The sequence below is a fragment of the Triticum urartu genome, chromosome 2, assembly GCF_003073215.2.
Source record: "Triticum urartu cultivar G1812 chromosome 2, Tu2.1, whole genome shotgun sequence".
Classification (NCBI taxonomy): domain Eukaryota; kingdom Viridiplantae; phylum Streptophyta; class Magnoliopsida; order Poales; family Poaceae; genus Triticum; species Triticum urartu.
In genome coordinates this window covers 736,316,254-736,335,894 of record NC_053023.1, presented here as the reverse complement: position 1 = coordinate 736,335,894, position 19,641 = coordinate 736,316,254, and the positions used below count along the sequence as shown (strand labels likewise).

At 47.7% G+C, this 19,641-nt stretch overlaps 2 protein-coding genes across 2 annotated transcripts; one reads left to right on the top strand and one right to left on the bottom strand.

The window, feature by feature from the left end:
• Positions 1-542: 542 nt before the first annotated feature.
• On the bottom strand, positions 543-1,646 carry LOC125534523. Its single transcript, XM_048697725.1, has one exon. It carries the CDS (start codon positions 1,553-1,555, stop codon positions 797-799), a length of 759 nt encoding a protein of 252 aa, XP_048553682.1. The 5' UTR covers positions 1,556-1,646; the 3' UTR covers positions 543-796.
• An 8,203-nt stretch (positions 1,647-9,849) lies between these two features.
• On the top strand, positions 9,850-14,023 carry LOC125540317 (pyruvate kinase, cytosolic isozyme-like). Its single transcript, XM_048703925.1, has 3 exons — positions 9,850-10,287; positions 11,616-12,077; positions 12,848-14,023. Exons 1-3 carry the CDS (start codon positions 10,018-10,020, stop codon positions 13,658-13,660), a joined length of 1,545 nt encoding a protein of 514 aa, XP_048559882.1. The 5' UTR covers positions 9,850-10,017; the 3' UTR covers positions 13,661-14,023.
• The last annotated feature ends 5,618 nt before the right edge of the window (positions 14,024-19,641 follow it).

The following is a 19,641-nucleotide window of genomic DNA, read 5'->3' as shown; positions in this document are numbered from 1 at the left end:
AACGTCTAAAGGGCCGGGATAGACGGGGATAACAAAAGATAGGGTGACAATTTCAGGGATTCTGACTTCAGGGTTTGATTCAGACTTGGAGAACGAAATCAAGGTTATTTTTAGACTTTTTTCAAAAAAACTATTCTCCATGTACAAAGGCGGAGAGTTTTGACATATTGACTCTTGATTGGTGAATGTTTGTGATGTATTTCCACCATTTGATATGCTGCATTTCCGCTTGTTCAGTTTGCCAAACACCCTAGGTCAGTCGTCTCACTCTGGTAGAACATCTCTCAATTAGCTTATTGTTTTCTTGTTAAAAAAGGTTGTTATAATTAAATCATAGGTTAACATTAGCTCTATCTGGCTTATCCACATGAGATCAAAATCATGCTCTCTCTGCTTTGCTTTTTCTTATGACCCGAGAGACTGAAGGCTACTCATCCTCTTTCTGATAATTGAGCAAACAAGTTAACATGCATGCATGGGGTAATTTTTATTCAAGTTTCATCCAAATTTCTCACCAGGAAGGACATATAACAAAACACAGATGGAAATGACATAACGAATATTAGCCCTAATCACACACGAACAAACACGGGGACACGTCAAAACACTACACCAACGGCGACGACACGAAGACGATATATCGAGAGGCTACGCTACACCACACATGCAGACATGCAGCTAGCTGCAGCGTGTCCCTTCCCTTATTCCCTTCACCAAAACAACCTAATGATGATCAAGACGGCCGCCGTAGAGCTCAAGGACCCGGCCGTACGTCGACGGCGGCGGCGGGGGGCGCCTAGCAGGTGGCGATGCAGGACTTGGAGCACTTGGCGGCGCACTTGGCGTGGGCGGAGAGGGTGCAGCCCTTGCCGCACAGCAGCCGCTTCTTGTGGCACTCCTCCTTGGTCAGGCAGCTCTTGGCCGACTTCTCCCCCTCCTTGCTGGTGCTGCTGCTCCCCTCCTTGCCGTGCTCGCCGCTCTCCTCCTTCGCGTGCTCGCCGCTCCCCGACGGCACCGTGCCCGGGTCGCCGCCCTGCTGGATCGCCACGCCGCCGCCGGGCTTCATCCCCTCCAACGGCATCGTCGCCGCGTCCTCGCTGTCCTTCTTCTCCTCCGTCCGGACGTACGCCAGCCGCGCGGCGGGCTCCTCCTCCAGCAGGCCCTTGGCAGCCGTGAGGTGGCCCGCCCGCATGCCACCCTGCGGCTGCTCCTCCGATGGCTGGATCGCCGCCCTCGCCGTGAGGTGGCCCGCCTGCTTGCCGTCCTGCGGCTGCTCCTCCGATGGCGTGATCGCCGCTCTCGCCGCGACGTGGTCCGCCCGCTTGCCGTCCTGCGGCTGCTCCTCCGATGGCTGGATCGCCGATCCCGCCGTGAGGTGGCCCGCCGGCTTGCCGTCCTGCGGCTGCTCCTCCGATGGCGTGATCGCCGCTCCCGCCGTGAGCTGGTCCGCCCACTTGCCGCCCTGCGGCTGCTCCTCCAATGGCTTGATCGCCGCGGCCGCCCTGGCGGCGAGCACCAGGAGCAACAGCACCGCGAGGGCTCCGGAGCGAGACATGGCTGCTGGCTGCACCGACGCCTCGGTGTCTCGCCGGCTCCGGTCGCTGGAACTGGATGCTGGTACGTGCGTGTGCTACCACTACTCGCAGCTTGCACGTTGGGCTGTGTGAGCTGCGAGACGGCGTCGTATTTATACCGCCGCGGCTAGCCATGAGGATGTGGTCGATCGGGGTGCAGCGCGCGGGCGGCGACCATGGCGTGGCGCAACTACCTCCTTCCCCGCGCGCCGGTGCCAGGCGCGGGGCGCGTGCGTGCGTCGTGAGTGGATGCATGGGCACGGTCAGGCATGCACCGACGATGAACCAACTTGCTGCATGCAGCCTCAGGAAGGAGGGAAAAGGATGAGTCCGTCATGTATGCCTTCCTGTTGACGACGATCGGGCCTAGGCAAGACATGATGAACAAGAGGTCCGTAAAAGAGGGAGACCACGCTCCAAGGGGGGGCGTTTAGCCCCTGCTGCTGGTATTTTCGTTTTTCCTGTTTTCCTTTGGGTTTTTGGGTTTTCTTTTGGTTTACTATATTAAAAACGTGAATTGATTGTGTTTTTAAAAAAGTAAATATTTTTCTAAAATTTGGGAACATTTTTTAAAAGCCTTGGTGAACTTTTTTTAAATAATTTTTAATATTTTGAAATTTCTGTAAAACAATTACTAACACGTTTCAGGGCAAACATTTAAAAAAAATCCAAAAAATGGAAAATTTTGTACAAATACGTTTTTCTTTTTTTATTCCTTAGACCTAATTTTGTAGTATTCTGAACTTCTTTCAATTTTCTGAATGTTTTAAAAGTGGAACATTATTAAATATTGTTAGAATAAAAAAAGAAAATAGAAGCCCACAAAGCTGAGTAAAGAAAAAAGAAAAAAAGAAGAAAACCAGACAGGAACCTTCTCCTTCCTAAAACCGATAAGGCAAACTTAAAAGAGGAATATTGCAAAACCTGAATGCTTAACTTTTTTTAGACAGAAGATATTATTAATTTGCATGTATGCCCTTTCTAAAGTGGTTCGGCCCACCAGAGCATTCACTTTGCTTCGTTTATGCGAAATGCCGGCATTTTGACGCTGAATGTGTCAGATAAAACTCGCCTTCAACGTAGATGTTAATTTTACACTTATACTATATGTTTCAGATTGGACGGACCAAACACTTTTAGGGCTCCAACGTTATACCTCATTTGTTTATGGTTCGGATCGGAAATCTGCTCAACTCTGTCTCCAAATCGAGGGGTGGAATATGGGAATCAGGATAGGATGGTCCGCATAGCCCACTCATCTGTTTGGCTGCCCCATTATCACTCAGATGAGCCCATCACCCATAGTTGAAAGATTAGAGATACCGTTGGAGGGCCTCCGCTCAGCTGGCTATCTACAGAGACATTTTAGGATTAACGTTGGAGATGCCTTAACAAAGTAATATTTAGGGCATCTTCAATTCTAACCCGCATAGCAAACACTACATTCGTCTGCGGATAGGTGGCCAATTAGCAGACACGGACGTAGGAATCGGCCATCCAAAGTTATCCACATACATCCGTTTTTATTTTTTTTCCAAAGTTATCCACCAACATCCGTCTCTATATTTTTTAACTGCGTACGCTCAAATAGCCGCATATATAGTTTCAGTTTAGCTAAAAAATGTTCAAATGCAGCAGTAGTTATAATTGACCGTTGTGAAACTCCTCTGCCCGTGACGCTGATGGAGATAGTCAAAGACAGAACCTTTCTTCTCTTTAGAAATTGGGAGGCAAAATTGAATCGCAAGGTTCCTTCCGCCCGATTAAACTTAACCATTCCCTGCGCTTTCCGCAGTGACATGCGCATGGACTGGTTGACCCGACCAAGGGATATGCAGCCCACTCTCCGTCCGACGACCGTCGCCAAGGCGGGCCGAAGCGGCCGGTGCAGGGGTCCAGAACGAGGGGCGGGCGGGCGCATGGATGGACTACTTCCAAAAACCGGTAAAGAAAACTTAAAAGGGAAATGCTCGCAAAATCTGGACGCTTTTACTACGTACCTTTGCACCGGCCCGTCTCACTTCGCTTTGTTTTTGCGAAACGCCGACATATTGACTTCTAATACTACATTCTCAAAATTGGAGACATCCTATACTTTATTTTATTCGCCCCCCACCCCCCGTGTCGCCCCCGCTCAGGCGACTCGGGCGGGATCTCAACCCTAGCTGCCGGGGGCTCCCCGTCTGTCCATCCCTTCTTCCGCCGCAGCCGAAGGACGCCGCCGGCCTATAGCCCGGAGGCTGACGGCTGTGGCGGGGGCCTTCCCTCTCTCCTGCGCCATGGGGGCGGTGCGGAGCCCCGCGGTGTCTGATGGCACGGCCGATCTGGCCTTGGTGGCGTGGCGGGCTTGCCTTGACCGGCGGCGGCGCAGCGGCCGCCTCGGCCGAGGGCGGCGATGGTGGCGGGTGCAGCGGCCGGCCCTACTTCGGGCAACGGCCTTGGCTGCGTTCGGCGGCGGCGGATCATCTGACCTCGAATCGGCGGTGGCGGCATGGAGGGCCTGGTGGTTGGGTCGGCGCCATGCGTGGTTTGCCCTTCAGACAGATTGGATCTGGCCGGTGCGGCCTGCTTGATGTGCGGCGGCTCATACTGGCGGCGACCCATGTACACGATGCTTGATGGAGGTTTTTCGAGCGGATCCAGGTGAAATCTCGTTCTCGGCTTGATGCCAAGACCGGCGTTGGCGGCACTCTTTTGTGTCATTACCTTCTTGAAGGCATCGCCGTGGAGAAGCTCCAGACCTCTATCCGCTACCTCCGGGGGAACCCTAGATCAATAGATCGGATGGCGGCGGCGCGTTGGTGTCGTTGAGGGCGTCATTCTTGGAGGCGTACACGGGATTGAGGGACAAGTGGGCGGGGTTTTTTCGGTGGAGCGGTGCTTCATCCTACACATTGATGACGATGGATCTCGGCGGCGTGGCGCAGTGGAGACTTGGCGCCCGATGCGCGGTGATGGACACGCGCAGGAGGAGGTAGTTGTCTGGCGTCATGGTGGCGTCGATAGCAGCGTGGCCTGACAAAATAGAAGCCTCAATATCTGCTCTGAAGACGGACTTGTGGAAGATGACGGCGACGACACATGTGATTGCGTGAGACCAGTTTATGCCCCAGACCCGGTATGTGGCTCGGCTGGGGTTTCTGGCTTTTGATGATAGGCTTAGGTGAGTGTTCTAGGTATTTGGCCCAGCTAGCACCCCGTCATCATATGGATAGAAGTACTGGCATATGTTGCCAAGATGGCGGATTCAGGCATATTGTTGTAATATTTTGTAAGGTCCTCGAGAATAATCGATAAAATAGCCGTATGCATCTCCCAGATACAGAGGTCGGTGGTCATTCTCCTTTTCTAAAAAAGTAAATTCTTAAAAAAAATGACATTTAATGTGTCAAATAAAATTTTCCTCAAACGTAAATAGATGCTTGACACTTTTAGGACTCCAACGCTATTTTTTTTAGAAAAGGTGGACTCCAACGCTATACCTTATTTGTTTACTTCTGTATCGAACATGTGAAATCCTCCACTCTTGCTCCAAATCTTTTTTTTTTTGAACAGAACTCTTGCTCCAAATCTAGGGGCCGAATATGGGAGTCGATGGTCCATGAGGGCCACTCTTAGTCAGATCACATCTTCCAACTTAGGCCTTCTTTAATTTGAAGGAATTTTATAGGGTAGAATTTTTTAAAAAAAAATTATAAAGCTCTTTGATTTGTAGGAATGGAATTCTATTCGTATGAAGAAAAGCTTCCTATCCTCCACATTTCATAGAAAAATAAATATTAATTTAGACTCAATGAAAAAAATCCTATGATGTGAAACAAAGAATATCTTTCCTATTCCTATTCATAGGATTTGAGATGCATGTCATTTCATTCCTATGACTTCTCTATTTCTATAATTTTCCTATCCTATAAACCAAAGGCGGCCTTATATCTTTCTCCTCTTAATCCGACTGACCCATTATCACTCAGACCAGCCCACAACCCCACAGTTCAAAAATCAGGGGCCTCTGTGTGGCTGGCTGTCCGTGGACACGTCTGAGCATATCCACAGACATTTGAGCTGGGGCGGAGCTGGCCTCGGACACCCAGGGCCAGGCTCGGCACGTGGTGTTTTTACAAGGCTTATTACCTATACAGATTTCAATTTGGGCCAAGGTTTAGCCCATCTCACACTCACAATGCCCTTTCAATCTTCGAACAGGAGAACGTCGTCTTGCACGCACGCACGATGCACTGATCTAACATGGACGCACCCAGATGAGCAGACACAACAGTCGAGTTGCCTTAGAGCACAAATGTCCTCCGCCGTTTGTCGTGCTCAGTCCTAGCCATGCTTCTAGCCTCCCCCATCCCCCACCTCGCACTGTACTCCCGCTCCACTGCTCTCCTGTGCTACTTCCAGTCCGTCGTTGTCCGCCAAGGCTGAGCTTCTGGCCTCCACCGTCCTGCGTGCAAGCAGCGAGCACAACCTTGGTTGAGCCCCAAGTGTCGTCCGCTCCGGGACGAGCCCATCATGCTCCTGTGGTCATACCGGCTGCAGCCGAGAACTCGGGCGAACTATTTAATGATGCTTGTCGGAATTTTTCTGCAAGTGATTATGTTCGTATCGCGTTTGTACCAATGAAAGAAAAATGACGATCGTTGCCCATGTCTTTCTCTCAACGATATATGAGTCATGTTCACATGAAACCTAGCCGTACCCCCTATGACAAATGACCTGAACCATTAGAACCACGGGCGTCCCCTCTCGGAACCACACGAGCAGAAAGAAACCAGACGATTGATGGGCCAGGGAAGAGTGTGATCATTGGGCACATGCAACATACACACCATCCGGCCAGGCTGCAAGGGTCAAAGGTGGGGCAGACATGGGAAAAGACGTCAATGGTAGAACATTTGTGCAGTCCAGCCAGACAACAATGCTCGAAGTACGGTAGACATGGTAGAACACACCATCCGGTGATACCACATCGTTCAAAGACCGGGCTCACATCCGAAAACACGCCCTCAAAGTACAGGCATGTTCAAGAATTCGTTCTATTAATCATTTAACTTGTCGATTAATCCCTATTCATAGGGACACCGAATAGCCGATAAACTGATAAATTAGCCGATTAATTGATCAAATGGATGATTAACTTGTTGATTAGCCTATTAATCCTTTACTTGCCAGCCAACCAAGCAGTTGCCAGTTAACGATTTCCTAACAATGAGTACGAACGGCCACGACAGAGCGCGTCGTTTGGCCAGACCACATCGTTCAAAGACTGGGCTCACGTCCCAAAACACACCCTCCATCCAAGAGGACACGATGGTAAGAGGTCGTGGAACGACAGGACACCCCATTTAGCATAACAGAAGCAAAAGGAAGACCAATCGAATTGTGTTTGTATCAGTGGCTATATAAAGGATACGTTTACTCATACTTATCGTTGACCCATTGCGCCCGTGACACAAAAGCCAACGACAAAAAAAGAAGGCAGACAAGCTATATGAGACACTATATGAGGAATGCATTGAGACAGGGTCCATTCACACTCAAAGGACATCTTCAAACACTTGCATAAGCGTCATACACATACACATAATCACACCTAATAAGCATATAGTTAAAACATTAGCACGTGTTGCTCAAAAGCCACCGGTTTTCCTTGCCTGCCACCAAGACAACATTACATAATTAGTCTGGTTTACTCAATCATCTCCTCATACTTGCAATCTTGCTCCGCTATGAAGCGTACTCACGGGCCTGTTTGAAGAATCTGTGTGGGTGGATCAGACTCTCAGCTCCATCGATCGTTGACTCATGAATGATGTCACGGCTGTTTACGCCCGTGTAATGCGCCTTGAGCATCACCGGAACAATCCAAGCCTAATCGTGTTCAGCCGATCATCTCAGCCGTTCCACATGCGTAGGAACCCGGTCGAACTTGTTGAAAACTCTAAAAAAAAAAAGACAACTATTGTACACTCTAAAACACAACAGTGTTCTATCTCTCACATCGATTTCCCTTTAAAAAAGTGTTCGATCTCTCCTATGGGGTATGGCGCTGCCACACTAGTATATTGTTCCATGGTTTTCTGAAGAATAAGGGTCGTTGTAAAACTCTACTACTGCCCGTGACACGGATGGAGATGGAGATGGTCAAAGAAAGAACCCTCTTCTCTTCTTTATAGAAAAGAAAGAAAGAAAGAAAATTGCAAGTCAAAATTGAATCGCAATTAAATGAAACAAATTCCATGCGCTTTCCGCGGTGACATGCGCATGGGTTGGTTGACCCAACCCGACCCGACACACTGTCCGTCGGACGCCAGAGCGGCCGGTGCACTCGACCGGCGGAAAGTGAAAGCGAAAGTTTTTTTTCGAAACGGAGGAGTGAAAGCGAAAGTGGTACCGAGGCTCGGCTATTCGCTCGGGCGGGTCCCCGGTTTTTGACGGGCGTCGCGCCGCTCGCTGGTTTTGCCTTCCGCCCTGCCTGCGCCCACCGGCACGGGCGGCATATGCCATCGCGTGGGGACGAATGATCCGCCCTCGAGATCTCGAATGGCCCCCACCTGAGAGTGCCCCGGCCAGGCACATGCTTCCCCATCAGCGCCCGTGCTCCCAGTCCGAGTGGCGCTGGTTAATTCGTCTGTCGTTATTAAGTCTTTTTAAACCGACTTCGTTCAAACAAGGCCTTCTGTTTTCTCTCTCTATTTCCCACTCCCTCCATTCAACTTTGACCGTACATTACATCAATAATGTGAATTTTTGTGACTTAGAAAATTAGGACTCAACTATAAACCCGATGCCGGATTTTTGACCACGGCAAATCAAAAGTTTTTCATGGAAAATTATGTTCTTCGAGCCGAGTACAACAAATCCGTCCCACTTTATTTTTTTTGTAATAAATTATTGTGCTTGTAAACTAAATTTGCTATCATCGCGTCAATATAGATTGCCTAAAAAATTCCAGATTTTTGCCATCCCTAAAAAAATCTGATATCAGACTTTTAGTGTTTTCGTAAAATTATAGTACCACCAAAAACTTCTTTTCAATATGAATTCAAAGGTATATGTGTTATGCCATACGACCCACATTTGGTTGGGCTAATTTATGGTCAAAGTTAATTTTTAAAATGCGTGCGTACCTTATTCATTAGAATGAAGGGAATACTGTTTTTTAAAGACCAATGGCCGTGTAGTAAATAGCACAAATGCTTTGCACCTTTACAAAAATTGAACTTCTTTTACTATACACGGTACTACTGCAATTTTTAGAAATTGAAAATTGTGTTTAAATCCTTGCAGGTGCCAATATCTTCTACGTACCGCTATGCAAGCAAGGTCCCGCCGTCCTTGATTGCAAACGACACGAAGGAGGACGTCTACTTCCATCTTCATCTGAGCAAGCAAGGTAAGCGAGCGCTAAGACTTGGCCATCTGATTGCCACCCGACAACACCTCTTAAGGAGGGGGAGGGGTGTCGAAAGGGAACAAGGCGATCCAAAGAGGATCGCAGACTCGCTAAACCGACTTTAGATGAGAGCAACAGGCTCTTATGTGAAACAGGTCGAATGGCGAGAGCAACGAGCACACCTCATGAACCTGCACCAAAGGTAGGAAAAACTAGGACCACTCACCATCATCCTGCCAGCATCACCTGCAACCACAGAGTTCATACCGGGCATCACAAGCCAGGTCCAACGCAAGCCGTCGAAGCCATGTTTGCGTCGGATCTGAGCGACACACAACATGGCAGTCCCACCAAAACTACAGCGTGCCATGAACACATGTCTCAGCGTTAGGAAGGCGGATCGCAACCCGACCCACATTTGACGGGGCTAGAGACCGAGCTATCCACCAGCCGGCAACAAAGAGCGCACGACGAGCATCTATAGGGTCCCGAGCCTTTGGTGCGTGCCCGCCTCCGCCATGACAAAGGCCGGCGGCGAGGGAGAGATCCAAGGGTGGCGGCTAGGTCTCTTGGGTCACCTAGGGCAGACGACACGAGAGTCGGGTGACTAAGATACAAGTACTCAAAATTATTTATGTTTACCACCCACTAGAAATCTATTTATTTAAAAACAAAAAAAATCTATTTATTTGTCCCCTGTCAAAAATCTATTTATTTCTTTTATTTCCGATACGATTTTAAATGCTGGATAATTTTCCTCTACAACTTCTTCCCCAAGAAGAAGACGTGGAAAACGGCTGACGGTAACGGGGCGAGGCACTGGTGGCGGAGAGCGGCCGCGTCCACCTCTCGACTCGGCGGCCAAACCACGTGTCCACAATCCCGTCTTCCTCCTCCCTCCGCCCCTTCGCCCACCGAATCGGCCCCCGAAATCCCCCACTCCCATTCCTATAAAACATCCATCCATCCGCCCCAAATCCAAATCTCATCGCCATCCCACTCTCCCCCACCCCACCCTCGTCTCCCCCGGATCGGTAGCGCGCGATGGCCAACATCGACATGGCGGCGGTGCTGGCGGACCTGGAGCGGGACGCGGCGGCGGACGCCCGCACCCCGCGGACCAAGCTGGTGTGCACGCTCGGCCCGGCCTCCCGCTCCGTGCCCATGCTCGAGAAGCTGCTCCGCGCCGGCATGAACGTCGCGCGCTTCAACTTCTCCCACGGCACCCACGAGTACCACAAGGAGACCCTCGACGCCCTCCGCCAGGCCATGCACAACACCGGCATCCTCTGCGCCGTCATGCTCGACACCAAGGTACTACCATCCCTCCCCCTCCCCCCTCTCGATCTCCCCCCCCCCCCCCCCCCCCCCCGCCCCCCCGCTGGCGCGGCCTCGGTTCACCGGATCGGGCCGTTTTGCGGGGTGGCATCTGTAGGTTTTGGTTCGAGGGTGGGAGGCGTGGTCTCCTCCGATCTACTGATCTGTCGATCGGGAGTTGGATTGGGGTGATCTGGAGGCAACCGCGTGTCAGCGTGGTCGGATTAGGATTGCAGCTTTGGTGGTTTTGACTTTTTGGGGGGCTACATTTAATGGCACGTACGTACATGTGTGGTTGGTTAGATTGGCCTCAGGGCTCTGCCTTGTCGTCGAAGGTTGGATCTAGGATTGATTGGGCTGGTGGACATTTGCGATGCTGGTGAAATGGAATCGATATATCATGGGATGGCATGTAGCGTGGCCTGCGCAGCGGCATCCGTGTTGCGTTGTGTCGTTTTGTCGTCGGCCTACAGATCCCGCCGCCATCATCAGCGGCCGCCGCGCAGCTGATTGCTCAGTGCTGGAGACGGTTGCGCCGTAAGACCCGGCTCCGAACGACCTGCTGTATTTAGAATACATCATGGTAGTTAACACAAGTTTTGCATATTGTCGGCATGTTGTTCAGTTACTTTGTCCACTACTGGTTTTACTGACCAGACATTACTTGTAAATATATTTTAAGGACGGTTTGGTGGCTGCTTATTCCAGATCTTGGTGTTACGATATTGCTGGTTCTCATAGGAGCTTTTGTTCATGCGCACAAATAGAAGGAAGCAATTGATACACTTACAGAGAGGTTCTATTTGGTAGTAACAAAACTTGCTCCAGTAGTTGTTTATTACACAATAATGGCTTAATGCTTCATCTCTTTTATATAACTAGCTCTTCATCTTGTGGTGCTTATCTTCACGGATCACATGTTTAAATTTAATGGTTTTATTTCTTATACTCCCTCCGATCACTATTATAAGATGTTTTTTTTGGATATTTCAATATGGACTACACACAGACTGAAATGAGTGAACAAATACACTAAAACGTTTCCACATACATCCGATTTATTCTAGATAAAAGTTAGTAGAACATCTTATAATAGTGAACGGGAGGAGTACTTCAGTAAGCTCAATGAGACCGGTCCTTGCAATCAGTTGCTTTTATTGCAGTGTTTTCTTTTGGTGACCATTTTATATACTGTTTTTTGCAAAAAGGGAAGACCGTTTCATATGATGTGTAATCTGTGGCCTACATTCTGTTTGGGTCTTGTTAGTAGGTATTTGAGGGCATTATATGATGATCTGTACTGAGTATTTTCTTCATTACTGCAGGGACCTGAGATTCGTACTGGATTTTTGAAGGATGGTAAACCAATCAAACTGACAAAGGGTCAAGAAATCACTGTTTCCACCGACTATGATATCAAGGGCGACACGAACACGATCTCCATGAGTTACAAGAAACTTCCTCAGGATGTGAAGCCTGGGCATGTCATACTATGTGCTGATGGTACCATCTCCTTGGCTGTTCTCTCTTGCGACCCAGCAGCTGGAACTGTCAGATGTAGGTGTGAGAACACTGCAATGCTTGGAGAGAGGAAGAATTGTAATCTGCCAGGAATTGTCGTGGACCTTCCTACACTAACGGAGAAGGATAAGGAGGACATTTTGGAATGGGGTGTGCCTAATGACATTGACATGATTGCTTTGTCGTTTGTCCGCAAAGGATCAGATTTGGTGACCGTCAGGCAGCTTCTTGGACAGCATGCAAAGCGCATCAAGTTAATGTCAAAGGTTTGTATGTTGTTACTCTCAGCTATTTTATGTGTTTTCTTAGTGTGCATTTCCCTGTGCTTGCTAAACTCTTTGATATTCTCTGCAATGATGAAATGTATCTGCATGTTAGTTAAGTACCAGGGCAACCACAGATGATGTTTATTTCTTATACATTGAGGTTGAGCTGCCTAACTGTTTTGCAGTCAAGCTTTTTGTTAATACTTAATACACACTGGATGTGCTCTGTTCCACATGTGCTCCTGTTTGTAAAAACACTGTACTCTATTCTATGCTGTATTAGGCAAAAATACACAGTTGAATTTACTCTCAGCTTTTTGTTAAGTACCAGGGCAACCATAGGTGATGTTTGTTTTTTACATATTAAGCTGCCAAACTGTTTTGCAGTCGAGCTTTTTGTTAATACATACTGGAATTCTCAATCCTGGAACCCATGAATTCTTTGGCTCTTCCCTGTGGCATGTTCCACACCTGCTCCTGTTTGTAAAGACATTAGGCAAAAATACACAGTTTGTTCTCTTCGTGCTATCCTTAATAAGCACATTTTGTTAAACCTTGGGTCAGTTAGATGAGCAAGTTTTGCCTCTTCTTTCCTGCATCTCCCCTGACAAGGTTTTTTCCCTGTAATTGTGAAATTGTTCCGACTACTTGGCTTTGTTGTTTAACAACCATGTTTAGAAAATTATCTACTGTGTATATATACATGCATGCTTGCTTCTGACCATGTTAGTTATGTTCTTATGTATCTGACTTCTTTCTTGAATCTGTAGGTTGAAAACCAGGAGGGCATTGTGAACTTTGATGACATTCTGAGGGAAACCGATGCCTTTATGGTTGCCAGAGGTGATCTTGGAATGGAGATTCCAGTTGAGAAGATATTCCTGGCCCAAAAAATGATGATTTACAAGTGCAACCTTGCTGGCAAGCCTGTTGTCACAGCGACCCAGATGCTTGAGTCAATGATCAAGTCCCCGAGGCCAACCCGTGCCGAGGCTACTGACGTCGCAAATGCGGTGCTTGATGGAACCGACTGTGTCATGCTCAGTGGTGAAAGCGCTGCTGGAGCATACCCTGAGGTGGCTGTGAAGATCATGGCTCGCATCTGCGTGGAGGCAGAGTCTTCCCTGGACAACGACGCCGTCTTCAAGGAGATGATCAAGGCCGCGCCCCTCCCGATGAGCCCGCTGGAGTCCCTTGCGTCTTCCGCCGTGCGGACCGCCAACAAGGCCAGGGCCACTCTGATTGTCGTCCTGACCCGTGGCGGCACCACTGCGAAGCTGGTGGCCAAGTACCGCCCCAGGGTCCCGATCCTCTCGGTGGTTGTCCCAGTGCTGACAACCGACTCGTTCGACTGGACCGTCAGCTCCGAGGGCCCGGCCAGGCACAGCCTGATCTACAGGGGCCTGATCCCGCTCCTCGCCGAGGGCTCCGCCAAGGCCACCGACTCGGAGTCGACGGAGGAGATCCTCCAGGCGGCGCTCAAGTCGGCCGTGAAGAAGCAGCTCTGCAAGGCCGGCGACGCCGTAGTCGTCCTGCACCGCATCGGCATGGCCTCCGTCATCAAGATCTGCACCGTCAAGTGACCGCCATTGCCGGGCATGGTGACCCGAGCGCCGCCCCGGTCCTTGCTGCCGTGGCGAGACCCGGGTCTCCCTTGTTCCTCTCTGGTCTTTCTCCTGGAGACGAACTGATTAATCGCCGTACCGTCAGTATTGCAGTTTGTTGCATAGATCCGATCCGAGCTGGTAAATTAGGAGGGAGAGGACTCCGTTATATAGAGCTCTTTTATTACCTGTAGTATGGTGTTTGGCAGGTGTCATGCCTGCACAAATTTTTCTCTAATTATTATTAGTTGCTGCTGCTGCTTGTTGTACTCTGAACTCTCAAGTACTGGTTTGGTAGTGATGTCGATACATGTGGTGATAATAAGATTTTGGCATCGTCGAGTCGGAAGCTCAAGGACAGTTGCGCATCTCCATCGCAGTCTCTCAAAGAAAGAATTATTCGCTGTGAGGATGCCATCTTTCGAAATCATCTGAGGTAATTTGATTTCTCCAGGGAAATTTGATTGGGAACTGATGATACATTCTCACACAAGAGATAGGACGAGCCACTCAACTGGAGACACCAAACAACAGCGATGCCGATGATGGACACAAGCTGCTGCAACATCAACCTTGTCTGCTTCCATCCAAGCAACCGCAGCATAGCGCTTTCTTTGCTTCCAGTCCGCAGAGCAGAACAAAAGACAGAGGAGGCCCATGGTCCATGGAGCAGAGCAGAACAACCAGCCCGGTGCTGAATGTCTCTCACTATGTGGTAAATATATACTCCCTCTGTTTCATAATTATTGTCGTGGTGGATTTAGCCAATAATTCGAAAATTGATTCTATCTGAAAATTTCACACGGAATTTACATGAACACATAGGAAGAACTGGATGGAATGGAAAAGGGGGAGCAGGAAGCAGCGAGTATGGAGCGGCTCAGTTGACGTGTTAAAACAAAAGGCAAACTTTGTCAAGATTGATCCATTCCGTGGATGCTCGGTGCTCCGTCGTCAACTCTGCGGTCTCCGAATATTATAATTCTATAGACTGGTTTCTGAATTCTCGTTTGTCGCCAAACTTTTAGCATGCCACGACTAGGGACAAGTTAACTTTATAGTTTTTCACCGTACAACTCAACATACCAACCATCAACCGACCAACCAGGGGCGGAACCAGGATTCGGACATAGGGGGGGCGAAGGAGACATGATGATAGATTATTCTAGATAATATACATAGTCTGCCGAGTACAGTGATTTTTGGACATAAGCTAGAATGAAAATGAGGATAACATGTAGAGTACTAGAGTGTATAATAAGGCTAAAGAGTCATGATTTCTTTGTTATTGCAGAAAAATAGACAACAAAAAGGGATAATTAGTTATTTATTTTGCGCCTTTTGATAAATATACGATCTTTATCTTCTACTCCCGAGGGAGTATGTAAGTAAATTGTATGGCTTATAAAAATCAATGTAGTAACCAGTAAATGTATAAATGTAGTAACCAGTAAATGTATAAATGTTGTAACCAGTAATCAATCTAAAAAGTAGACTGTATACAGCTTTACCTTGATTAGATCAAGATGTGTAGACATAATTAACGAACAACAATGCCCAGATGCCGTGGCGCGGCGGCAGAGTGTTGCTTCGAGAGCGCCAACGATCCAGTCAGTGTGAAATCCATCACGACATGTCGCAAGCATTCTTGAAGGGCCACTGAGATTGAAAAGAGATAGTTGTATTAGACTACCTTTTAGGCTTCAGGTGGTGTATATGTCATACCTTCATGTTTCAGACTGCAACGAACCAGCGATCGAATTCACGCGGCAGTTCCCTTTCTTGGTGGACTGGCGGCAGCGAGGCGGCGGCGCTAGGGTACTAATAAGAGAAGATCTATTTTTTTGAGTAGATAGATGGGAACTAAAGAGAAGATAGAAATTAAATTATCAGTGTACCCTCGTCCAAACCAGATGGCCTAGGGCCTAGGGCCTCGTAGGTATATACACATGGCCAGATACCCCTTTGCTTTTCGTTGGGCCATGTAAGTCTGCTGGGCTTAATCCCTAATTACTCATAGTATTAGCCGATGTAAATCCATAGGGGGGGCGAAGTGATGGGGGGTGTCTGACCCCTGCTCGCACCCCCTGTCTCCGCCCCTGCGACCAACTCCATAGTATGCTAACTTACTGAGTAACTTTGAAAGTGTATTTGGATGTGCTTAGTCATGGCCTGAAACACAATGTTAGGAGATGAATTATCACATTAGCCACTCAGGTTCATAACAAGGTTGAAACTTCACATAAGTGGCTGAGGCTTGAAAAAAGTGAAAGTGGTTGAAGCTGACACAAAGTGATTGAAACAATTTGAATGAGAAAATTGGAACCTTAAAAAAAACAGGTACGTGTGTTTTAGTAATTTGGATGGGATATATCTCCTCTGTCCTAAAATAAATGTCTTAACTTTAATGCAATTTTGTATTAAAGTTAGTGTAAAATTGAGACAATTATTTTGAAACGAAAAGAGTACACACCCGTGCATTCCGGCCTGATTACAAAACGGGATGAAAGGGGTCGGGTGGCTTGGATAGTTTCTCATGTGCCGTGTGTGTCTAGCACAGAGTTAGATACGTTCATTTGAGCGATAATTAGTATGAGACGGAGGGAGTAGATGACACCGCCGGGCCGTGAGAGATCGATCGGCCGAGATGTATGCTCAGTCGTTTGCTCTCAAACTACGTGCCGTCGGACGTGCGCAAGCAGTAGTACTGGATTCACAATTGTTTCATTGTACTGACCGTTGTTGCATGGAGCCCACGACCGCGTACGTACATCCTCCGTTTCTGTGTGTCGACGTACGTCGTGCCGGCAAGCAGATACTCTTGTACGTACGTGACACAGCTAATTAAGATGAAAAGAGATTGCTGCTTCTTGGCCGCTCGGTGCCGGAGACGAACGTGCCGTGTTCGGAGCTGGATCTCGACGCCGGCCATGTGCTCTCAGTTACTGTGCATGGAGCCCATGATCATTTGTCTCGTATGGTGTCGTGTCGTGTAGATACAATAGGAGCACAACATCGTTGCCAATTTAGGCGAGCGGCTGGTGGCGTCACAACTGAGAAGAAGGATGCCAGTGCCTCGTGCTTTAGGGGCGTATTTGATTGCAGTAGTCAACAGTTGCTGCATTGTATAGCCTTCTCAACTTAGTTTGATTATGCAAATGTAGCCTCAAATGCACCATCTGCAAGTTATTTGGTTGCCTATATGCCCTCTTGCCTGCATGGGCTGAACCATACTGTCTGATGTTTGATTGCCTACATGTTAGTGGACAAACCCAAGGCATGGTGTTTGGTTGTATGTAACACCTGATGACCTTTTTGGCTAGTTGGTGAGGTTACCAACACACTTAGGCACAACCATGTAGCACACCTCATAAGCAGAGCAAAGTATAAACAAAGCATCAGCTACTTAACAGCATAATTTAGATAAGCAGTACCACACTTCATAACAGTTCCACGCATAAACCGTAAACAGTTTAAAGCAGACTCGATAGTACTTAGGAAGGAGGTGCCCCGGCCCTAGTCCTTGGCGGCGAAGGCTTCGTCGTGCTTCCCGCACTTGTTGACGACCTCAATGCCATCTTCGTCGAAGATGATGACCTTGAGGGTGTCGGGAGTGAGGAGCTTGAACGTCACCATGTAGTCGATCTTGATCTGATGAACGGCTGGCACCTCCTTAGCCACCGAAAAGATGATGATGATGAACGTCACCATGTCGGGAGTTCCGCCGCTAGAAGCCTCCGTAGCCACCGAAAGCCAATCTAGACCCGTTCCGGCACCCTGCCGGAGGGGGCAATCCCTCTCCGGTGGCCATCTTCATCATCTCGGTGCTCTCCATGACGAGGAGGGAGTAGTTCTCCCTTGGGGCTGAGGGTATGTACCAGTAGCTATGTGTTTGATCTCTCTCTCTCTCTCTCTCTCTCTCTCTCGTGTTCTTGAGGTGATACGATCTTGATGTATCGCGAGCTTTGCTATTATATTTGGATCCTATGATGTTTCTTCCCCCCTCTACTCTTTTGTCATGGATTGAGTTTCCTCATTGAAGTTATCTTATCGGATTGAGTCTTTAAAGATTTGAGAACACTTGATGTATGTCTTGCCGTGCGTATCTGTGGTGACAATGGGATACCACGTGATTCACTTGATGTATGTTTTGGTGATCAACTTGCGGGTTCCGCCCATTAACCTATGCATAGGGGTTGGCACACATTTTCGTCGTGATTCTCCGGTAGAAACTATGGGGCACTCTTTGAGGTCCTATGTGTTGGTTGAATAGATGAATCTGAGATTGTGTGACGCATATCGTATAATCATACCCACGGATACTTGAGGTGACATTGGAGTATCTAGGTGACATTAGGGTTTTGGTTGATTTGTGTCTTAAGTTGTTATTCTAGTACGAACTTTAGGGCTGTTTGTGACACTTATAAGAATAGCCCAACGGATTGGTTGGAAAGAATAACTTTGAGGTGGTTTCGTACCCTACCATAATCTCTTCGTTTGTTCTCCGCTATTAGTGACTTTGGAGTGACTCTTTGTTGCATGTTGAGGGATAGTTATATGATCCAATTATGTTATTATTGTTGAGGAAACTTGCACTAGCGAAAGTATGAACCCTAGGCCTTATTTCAACACATTGCAATACCGTTTACGCTCACTTTTATCATTAGTTACCTTGCTGTTTTTATATTTTCAGATTAAAAAAACCTTTATCTACCATCCATATACCACTTGTATCACCATCTCTTCGCCGAACTAATGCACCTATACAATTTACCATTGTATTGGGTGTGTTGGGGACACAAGAGACCCTTTGTTATTTGGTTGCAGGGTTGTTTGAGAGAGACCATCTTCATCCTACGCCTCCTACGGACTGATAAACCTTAGGTCATCCACTTGAGGGAAATTTGCTACTGTCCTACAAACCTCTGCACCTGGAGGCCCAACAACGTCTACAAGACGAAGGTTGTGTAGTAGACATCATATCTTTTATGGTCATGCACCCTTGAAGAATGGTCTATTTTTAATGAATCTCGATAGTAGTGATACACATATTCATAATATTGAAGCTAAAAAATGCAGAGTTGATAATGATAGTGCAACTTATTTGTGGCACTGTCGTTTAGGTCATATTGGTGTAAAGCGCATGAAGAAACTCCATTCTGATGGACTTTTGGAATCACTTGATTATGAATCACTTGGTACTTGCGAACCATGCCTCGTGGGCAAGATGACTAAAACGCCGTTTTCCGGAACTATGGAGCGAGCAAGAGATTTGTTGGAAATCATACATACTGATGTGTGCGGTCCCGATGAATATTAAGGCTCGCGGCTAGTATCGTTATTTTCTCACCTTCACAGATGATTTGAGCAGATATGGGTATATCTACTTGACGAAACATAAGTCTGAAACATTTGAAAAGTTCAAAGAATTTCAGAGTGATGTGGAAAATCATCGTAACAAGAAAATAAAGTTTCTACGATCTAATTGTGGAGGAGAATATTTGAGTTACGAGTTTGGTCTTCATTTGAAACAATGCGAAATAGTTTCGCAACTCACGCCACCCGGAACACCACAGCATAATGGTGTGTCCGAACGTCGTAATCGTACTTTACTAGATATGGTACGATCTATGATGTCTCTTACTGATTTACCGCTATCATTTTGGGGTTATGCTTTAGAGACGACTGCATTCATGTTAAATAGGGCACCATCTAAATCCGTTGAGACGACGCCTTATGAACTGCGGTTCGGCAAGAAACCAAAGTTGTCGTTTCTTAAAGTTTGGGGCTGCGATGCTTATGTGAAAAAGATTCAACCTGGTAAGCTCGAACCCAAATCGGAGAAATGTGTCTTCATAGGATACCCAAAGGAAACTGTTGGGTACACCTTCTATCACAGATCCGAAGGCAAGACATTCTTTGCTAAGAATGGATCCTTTCTAGAGAAGGAGTTTCTCCCG